The 9,731-nt window shown below is 39.6% G+C and overlaps 1 protein-coding gene across 1 annotated transcript; it reads left to right on the plus strand.

Moving 5' to 3' along the window:
• The first annotated feature begins 694 nt into the window (after positions 1-694).
• LOC136532396 (uncharacterized) lies at positions 695-9,293 on the plus strand. Its single transcript, XM_066525004.1, has 6 exons — positions 695-846; positions 2,356-2,940; positions 3,096-3,625; positions 6,286-7,009; positions 7,105-7,631; positions 8,675-9,293. The coding sequence occupies exons 2-6, from the start codon at positions 2,364-2,366 to the stop codon at positions 9,272-9,274; spliced, it is 2,958 nt and encodes a 985-aa protein (XP_066381101.1). The 5' UTR covers positions 695-846; positions 2,356-2,363; the 3' UTR covers positions 9,275-9,293.
• Positions 9,294-9,731: the final 438 nt, after the last annotated feature.

The raw sequence follows: 9,731 nt of genomic DNA on the forward strand, positions 1-9,731 counted from the left end.
GGAAAGAGATGAGTAGGAAAAAAATGCTAGGATAAGGAAGGAGGCTCACCCAGCCGCCACTGCACTTGTAGTTGACTGGGCTTCCCAGCGACCTACTTAAGCGGCGGCAAGGCGTAGGTGGGCGTTGCATAGGATTAGGTGACGCGGCGGCGTTGGGCAGCTAGCTAGTGAAACCGAAGATTGCGCACCTCCAATAACAAATAGTACTTATTTTGACCTTACTGGTTAAACATATGGAACTTCGACACTTAATAATTTTAAAAACATTTTGTTCGAGACATAAAAATTATAGGGGTAGATTTATATTGAAAAGAACTTTTGTCTCACAGTAGTACTTATCTAACATTACAGCTATTTTCTAAGAAAAATTGTCGTCATACTTAAAATTCGGAGACCACATAACGTCACTTCTAGATCATGCATATGCTTTTCGTGTTTTTAAAGGACAGGATAATCTTTTCATTTACTTCACCATGCTTGAACCGTATATGTTTATCACGTAACAGATCACAACTAAGCGTAATCGATTCTTTGCTTTGTTCTAGTAATCTAGCCATCTAGGTATCTTTATTTTTTCCCTTTTTTTCCCTTTTCTTTAACCCTTTCCCTTTCACTGCTCTACTTGTCGATCGGTTTCATATAATAAGGCTGCGCTGCGAGCCTGAGAGTGACATGTTCCTTGCCTGCCTAGCCTCTTTCTCATATTGAGAAGATTAATCCGTTGTAACACCCTGTGGCCTCCTCACTTGTTTTGAGAGAAAAATAATAATTTGAGTGCGTAAAAGTGGCTGCTGGATCATCTATTGGGGTCCATGCTATAGCGGCCATATTCAATTCAACAGCCAGGTATTATTGGTATCCTTGTTTCTTCATGGTTAGTTTGAATATGTAATAGATAACGCGTACGTGTTAGAAAAGTAAAGAGGAGCTCGGGAGATTGATGGCCAAATGCCACCCATCGCTGTATTGACCAGTGTATAGGAGAGAGTTTCGCTGCGGACGAGCCACCTAAAGTCCCAAATCAAAAAGGTGAATGAACAAATTAAATTTATAATAATAGTTTATATGTCTTATGAGAATCAAGAAACATGTATAGTTGATACCTGGAGTAACACACAGTTCTTAACATAGTCATCCATATATATGATGTGAGATTTCGGAGTTTGATGTGACATAACAATTAAGAGGAAAGAGGAGATGAGTTTTTTCATCCTCACGAAACCCGGCTGGCATTGTTTTTCCAACGAAACCTCACCCCTTACGTTTTGCCCATCTTGTTTGACTTGCATTCTCGCTGTGCACCGCGCATCCCATATTTACCATACGCTATATGTATTTTATTTTGCATATGTGACTCTATTATATATTTTCTTATATCATATAAATATTGAAGTAAATTAAACTTTTGACATTTTTATGCTAATACTTAAATTATATGTATATGTAGTATGCAAGTGACTATATTGTTTATATGGCACATTTGATATCACAATACCATTCAAGAATTAAATGCTACAGCGTATAGATAGCATATGAAACAGTGAATGAAACTTTGGATTGAGAGATGTTGTTCCATGTCCTTGTTTTAAGACTGCCACATCTTAGAAACAGATAGATGAAATCTTCGATTAAGACTGGCCTTACTCTTTGATCAAATGCATTACATTTATCTTTCATGCGTTTAATGTGCCAATGGCATTGCCTCCATAGAAATGAACAAAAGAATGGTATAAAACTATACTTTTCCCAAAATCATTGCAACATTTGAATACTACTACTTGATACTAGTATACTCTCTTATTCCAAAATAAATCAACTTCTAAAAATTGTCCTGAGTCAAACTATTTTATATTTAACCAAATTTATAAAAAAAGACCATCAATGCTTATGACATCAAATTAGCATCACCAGATATGCCATTAAATATATTTTTATAATCTACTTATTTGGTACCATAAGCTTTGTTATTCTTCACTACAAAGTTGGTCAAATTGACTTCGAGTGATTTATGACTTGATTAATTTTGGGATGGAGGGAGTATCTTTTTAAAATCGACGGAGGTAGTATTTTATTATACTGCTTGGTTACAAACTTATACTCCCTCCGTTCCAAACTGTAATGCGTTTAGGTTTTCTAAATACTTTTACTATATATCTAGACATAATGTATATGTAAGTGTATAATAAAAACTATGTATTTAGAAAAGACAAAATGATTGACTTATAATTTGGAATGGGGGTATAATATAAAGAGTCTAACTGCAGATACTAGTAAATAATAGCCAATACTATTGATTATGTCGTCGTGAAATAGTAATAAACAGATAAATCAGAAGTTCTCGGTAATCTTGCGTAGATTAAGGGATGGCAACTATGGACCGACGTCTCCTGAAAGCAGCCACATCCGGCGACGCTGCATCACTGAAACAACTGGCATCTCATGACCCGGGCGTGCTGCTTGGGATAACTCCACCGGGCAACACCTGCCTCCACATCTCGTCCATCCAGGGCCACGAGGAACTCTGCGAGAGCATCCTGGCGCTGGACCAATCTCCGGCGCTCCTCTCCGCCGTCAACAAGGACGGCGAGACACCGCTGCTGGCCGCCGTGGCAAGGGGCCGTGCGTCTCTAGCCTCTGCTCTGCTCAGGCGCTGCCGTGAGCGGCAGCTGAGCGAGGCGATCCTGAGGCAAGACAGGCACGGGTGCAACGCGCTGCACCACGCCGTCCGCAGGGGACACACGAAGCTGGCGCTCGAGCTGGTCGAAGTGGAGCCTGTCTTGTCGAGAGCCATCAACGGGCGTAGCGAGTCACCTCTGTTCATCGCGGCGATGAGAAACTTCACGGAGGTGGCGGATAGACTGCTGGAGGTTCCTGATTCGGCTCACTCTGGAGCTTTCGGCTTCAATGTTCTCCATGCTGCTGTCAGAAGTGGAAATCTAGGTAACTGAATAGCACTAATAAGCACTGCATTGTGGTGAATCTTTTTACAAAATCTTGGCAGTGTTATGTACTACGTTCTTGCATCAATGCGATTATGCAATGTAGTAGAGTGCTTAACCTTTTTCCTTTTTGTCCCTTGATTTGCTTTATTTCAGCTATCGCTAAAAAGGTTATGGAGACACGTCCGTGGCTAGCCACAGAGGAGAACGAGAATAGGCACACTCCAGTGCACCTGGCTGCATATGACGGCGAGATTAACGCGCTAGCAGTATTGCTGGAGCATGATCCATCTTTGGGGTACCTAACCTCCACAGACGGTGACACTCTTCTCTGTGTCGCAGCATCTCAGGGCCACGGTGGTGTTGCTCGAGGGCTTCTTGAACACTGTCCAGATGCTCCCTACTGCGATGCAAGCAGCTCGACATGTCTTCACATTGCCGTGTTGTGTGGACATACAGAGTTTGTAAGATCTATCCTGGGGTTACAGCAGCTTGGCCACCTGATTAACATGCTAAATGGAAGCGGAGAAACTGCTCTGCATCTCGCTGTCAGAAACTGCAAGCCGGACATGGTTGCTGCTTTACAGCTTCACCAGGACATAGACGTAACGGTGCTTAACAGCGCCGGTGACCCGGCAAGCCGGGTGTTCCCTGATGCCGCCAATCACACCAAGGCTTTAATCTCGGTACGCTTTTTTTTTTCTCTCTCACCGTAAATATATATTTTAGTAGCAAATATGTTCTTGCATTTATAATGGGATGTACAATTGTATGGTGCTCATGCCAACAAGGTAATAATAAACAGCCTACTTGAGGTCAAATCAAAAAAAATAAATAAATAGCCTACTTTTGTTAGATTTAATTGGGCTTCGTCTAACCTTATTTTAATTAAATAAAAAAATCAAGGAAAAATATGATTTAATTAAGGTTGGCCTAACCTTATCTTGATCTGACATATTTACCTCCCCTAATATTAGAAATAACGATAAGTCCCCTAAGGGCTTGTTTGGCTATTCGTATTCACCTCAATTCACATGTGTTGGAGTGGATTAGGGTGAAAATTAGTTAATTTTCCACCCCAATCCAACCTAATACATGTGGTTGGAGGTGAATACTGAGTGTAGTCAAACAAGGCCTAATGGACATCTAAATTAAACAATTATTACATTAAGGAAAAAGATAAACTCAAAGTACCCACTATGTTGGTTTCTATTTCGTGGGTTCTGACTATTCATGAGAAACAAACTAACTCGACCATTATTAAAATTAACAAAAAAAAGCTTCTGGATTTACTTATATTTGATATTATATAAAACAATAACCCAGAGTACCCTCTACATGTGCTTCTAGATTATAGTAGGTTCTGCAAGTTTTCATATATGGAAACAAAATTTCATATCTTGGGCACTACAATGCAAGCTAGAGTGTGCCTATATGTGCTATTGAAATTACAAAGAAAACAATCAATGATCTAGAATCCATGCCATCTTAATATTAGTAATTGGAGGCATCTAAGAGAGCCTCCATGTTAATCCTCACAAGATGCTAAGGAAAAACAACTAGGAATTCTCACAAAAATGAAAACCATCTCGCCTTTAATATAGTAGTCTCCAATCATCATCACCTATTACAGTTACTGGTTCTATTCTATTTTTCTAAAATATTACCCATCTTTTGCTATTACGAAAAATACATAATATAACATCATGAATTTGAATCTAAATTACCCACCTATAGCATTATAATAGATAATGCAAAGTAACCGGCTAAATTTCATTTTAATTTACACACGTCTACCATTATGAAAGATAATATAAAATAACCCCTTTAATTTGTATCCAAATTATCCATCTCTACTGTTATAAAATTTTGAACTAAAATATCCCTCAAATTTTTGTCTAGATACTAATATATAACCTATTATGGAAAAAAATCAATAAACATAAAGTATGACATATATGGTTCTAAATTACACATTTCTTCTACTCTTAAATTAAAATTAAGCATAAATGCTATGTGCCAACATTTTAAGGGCTGCAGTAAGGCTCAAATGACTGTTTATGACATTGCAGCAACCAAGAGTGTAGTTAGAACATAAAATCTAATAAAATACAAAAGGGAATTTCTAAATAAAAATGCAGTAAGCACTAGAGTTTTGGGTTGACATATGGATAAAAAATAATTGCAGACAACTAATAAGATCAAAAGTTAAAAGCTAAAATATAGATTCATCATGTCATAGAAAATGATGCAACAAGAACTAATATAACTTAATGCATATGAAAACCCCATATAGGTGCAATTCAAAGTATGACAATATGTATCCTAATATTACTAACTTGAGGATCTAAACATAGCATCCATATTAATTCTTACAAGATGCATTAGCAAAAGAATAAATCCTACAAATTATCATAATAATAAAAAACATCTAGCAGTTAGTTCGTCAACTCTAATCATCATAGAGAATAATAATTATAGGCTATATTCTATTTTCTAAAAACGAGCCGCTTTTGACATTGAAAAAAGGGAATAAATAACCCCCTATGTCTACATCTAAACTACTAACCTTTACCATCTTGAAAGATATTTTAATTAATATCTTCCCTAAATTTTCTTTTAGATTACATGACTCTACCATTATGGAAGATAACACAAAGTAACCCCTTCAATTGCATCTAAATTAGACGTATTTGCCTCTATCAAATAGAAACTAAAACATCCCTCGAATCTAGCTAAATCTAAATTACCGGTATAAGCTATTATGAGAAAGAATTAAATAACCATAAACTATACTATAAATATGGTTCTAATTACTTGGGTTCTACTACTGTTAAATTCAAAGTAGACATAGATGCTATGAGTCACCATTTATACCAAGTATACATGGATACATTAGTGATAAATTTATATTTTTGTAGTTTATCAATCATGAAAATAAAATGTTCCCTTAACAAACCACATATAAATGACACTGATAGTTCATTTTAAATTATATTGAAACTCTATGGCACTTAATTTTATAAGTTGCTAATTTTTAAAAGGACAAGTTACTTTATATAAGTTTATAGTTTTCCACAAAATCCTTATGACATATTGTGCAGGTAGTTTCATTTGAAGCACTCTATTTTTTATAAAACAATACCTATATATTTTAAAATACTACACTTATAATTTCATATCAACTCCCGCAACTTTTTAAAACACTTATATATTTTAAAAAATTGCTAGCATATACAGGAGCAAGAGCAGGAGTCGAACCGACCAGTTAGATTTAATTTATTCGTTATATTCGATCAAACGTTTGCTAACAAGTAGTAGCATTCTTATATTTGCTATATTTTAGACGACGGCACACCAAACAGCTACGGCCGCCGTTAATTCGACAGGAGCTGCCATAACCACACCCTCCAATGGAGCAACCATGATGAATTCATCATCAGGGGCTCCCACGACTCCACCACCATCAGTATCGCTGGCAATCCACCAACGTCTCCTGCGCGCAGCCGTGTGCGGCAACTCCGCGGAAATGAAGCACATGGCCCTGCAGACCCCGGGGGTGCTGCTGGGAACAACTCCTCAGGGGAACACCTGCCTCCACATCGCCTGCATCCATGGCCACGAGAGGTTCTGCAGGGACGTCCTGGCGCTGACGACCAACCAGCAGTCTCCGTCCGCGGCGGCACCTCTTCTCGGCGCCGTCAACGCGGACGGCGAGACGCCGCTGCTCGCCGCCGTGGCCAGCGGCCACGTCTCCCTGGCCTCGTTCATCCTCGGGCGCTGCCGTGACGAGCGGCTGAGCGAGGCGATCCTGACGCAGGACAAGCGCGGGTTCAACGCGCTGCACCACGCCATCCGCAGCGGGCACCGGAAGCTCGCCCTCCAGCTGATCGACGCGGAGCCCGGCTTGTCCAAAGCTGTGAACAGGTACGACGAGTCGCCCATGTTCATCGCGGTGATGAGGAACTACGCGGAGGTCTCCGAGAAACTGCTGGAGATCCCTGATTCTGCTCACGGGGGAGCGTTTGGCTACAATGCTCTGCATGCTGCCGTCAGAAGTGGCAATCCAGGTATGCATGTATATATGTCTTCTCTTCTTTTTATATATATATATATATATAAATATAAAAGAATGTATGATGATGCCATGCATGTGTGGTTTCAGCTGTCGCAAAAAGGATCATGGAGACACGTCCCGGGCTGGCCAGAGAAGAAGACGAGCACGAGGTGACTCCAATGCACATGGCTGCACAGTGGGACAAGATTGACGTGCTAAGAGTGCTGCTGGAGCATGATTGGTCCCTAGGGTACGTACTCACCTCGGATGGTAGCCCTATTCTTGCTTCAGCTGGGAGTCGAGGATACGTCGGGGCTGCCCGAGAGCTTCTCAAGCATTGCCCAGATGCTCCCTACGCCCATGTACATGGCGCGTCGACATGCCTTCACCAAGCCGTTCAGGGTGGTCACATGGAGCTTCTGCAATTCTTCCTGGAGTCAAAGCATCTTCGGAAGCTAGTCAACATGCGAGACATCGTGCATGAGACTCCTCTGCACGACGCCGTCCGAAAGTGCAATCCCAAGATAGTCAATGCTTTGCTGCAACACCCGGACACCGACGTCACAGTGCTCAACAGCAAGGGTAACCCGGCTACCTGGGTACTATCTGACGACCACGCCAAGACTTTAAACTGGGTACGCTTAATTATTTTCTCTTGGACTTGCATTGTTTTTTCCGGTCCCCTTGACTACATCAGTCCGATCCCTTGACGACGTATATATTCATTACATACAAATACAATACAATAATATCAGCCTAAATACATGTTTTAAGTTCTCATCATATTATAAATCTATGTTTTCGATTTTTTCAAATGATCTCGAATGGATACATGACCTATATCAAAGTAGTAGTGCTCAATGTGATCGATCTAAAACTTTCTAATTGATTTGTTTTCGTTTGAGATAGTTTAGGTCGCCAAATATTTTATAAAAAAGATTCATAGAAGTTGATACAAGGGATGTCATGGTATATTCACTCATAGGTGACTGTGTGGTGTGTTGGTAGGGAATACTTGAGCGAGGTAAGATGACACAAGTTCAAGTCCTAGAAAATGCATGCACATGTATTTCTTAGTGGTAGGAAACCCGCCTCTAGAAATGCTTGATATCGGTATACTAAGTAGTGGGTGCTAGTCTATGATTGTGGGTTGAAAGACAACAACACTATGGGGGCAGAGAGCAGTCTGATTTTCTTTCCTTTTTTTGTAATTTTTAACAATTTGCAAGATAGAGGGTGTTTATATCTTATGAGTATATTTGGACACTTATGGACTTATACAACTATGAATGATTAAACGTTTACATATATTGCATAGCAGTCTGGAAACTTATCCTGTGCACATTAATAAACGATCCATACAAACTTTTTAGAGGGGAAAAAAACAAATGACCATGTTCAAATCAACAACCACCGCAAGATATGCACCATTAAATTGTTGAAATCAATGACAGATAGGTAAGCAACTAAAGATATATGGTTGTCAAAAAGAATAAGTACTCTGTAGCCTTCTATTTTAAACAAGAGGATACTATTAAAACATTGTAACAGAAATATATCAGCACCTGAGAAAAACAGTTTGCTACCACTAACTAGCGGACACAATGGTAGAATATTGTCTTTTTTGAGTATTGTGCTGATGTGTGCTCCACACATACCTTTCTTTGAGACCATGCAGACTGAAGTCTCCATGCTTATGCTGAAAGCTGATCCTGAAGCAGCAAATTCTACTTATAACCTTCTTAAGGAAACCAAGGATCAAGTAACTTCTGAATCAAGGAAGGATATAAAGACATTGACTCAGACATATACAAGCAACACTTCTTTAGTGGCAATCCTCATTGCAACAATAACCTTTGCTGCTGCTTTCACCTTGCCTGGAGGATATAGCAATGATGCTGGAAGTGAGGGGCTACCCATCATGGCAAGAAAGATTGCATTCCAGGCATTCTTGATCTCTGATTCCTTGGCAATGTTCTCCTCGCTGGCTGTTGCTTTCATATCCATAATAGCAAGATGGGAGGACTTTGAGTTTTTGGTTCATTACAGATCCTTTACTAAGAAACTTATGTGGGTTGGCTACATAGCAACCACCACAGCATTTGCAACTGGTCTATACACAGTTTTAGCCCCTCGCCTCCTATGGTTGGCTATAACAATTTGCCTTATGTCGATTCTACTGCCCGTTCTTACGAAGCTACTAGGTGAATGGCCTGTCTTGAAGCTTAGAATTCATCTGGGCAAAACATTCAAGTCAGAGCTCCTTGATATCGTCTGATTTCATGAACTCATCTTATTTCTTCCAACTACTCTCTGTTTTACTATATTTAAAAAAATACTATGTATGCTTCATGTTGTTTGAATAAATTAAATGTCATTGTGATTTTGAATGACATGTAAACACTAAACTTTGTATTTTGATGTTTGCATACAAGGCAACCAGTGTATCTCTGGCCCTTTATCTGCAATGGATCTGCATAATAATTTTTTTCTATGTTGGTTCTACTACCCATTCTTACAAACCTACATGCAGTGGCAGACACAAACAAAAAATCAGGGGAAGAGGGATTATCTTTGACCTCTAGCAGGGAGCAACGTCTTTAATCTCTTCTTCCTCTCTTCTACTCCTAAAAATTGATTGGTGGGGGCAAAGGGGCGGGCTGCGCATCTTCAAACTCTAGCAGGGCACAACGTCTTTAATCTCTTCTTCCTGTTTTCCACTATTCCTAAAAATT

The sequence above is a fragment of the Miscanthus floridulus genome, unplaced genomic scaffold (genome assembly GCF_019320115.1).
Source record: "Miscanthus floridulus cultivar M001 unplaced genomic scaffold, ASM1932011v1 fs_603_2, whole genome shotgun sequence".
Classification (NCBI taxonomy): domain Eukaryota; kingdom Viridiplantae; phylum Streptophyta; class Magnoliopsida; order Poales; family Poaceae; genus Miscanthus; species Miscanthus floridulus.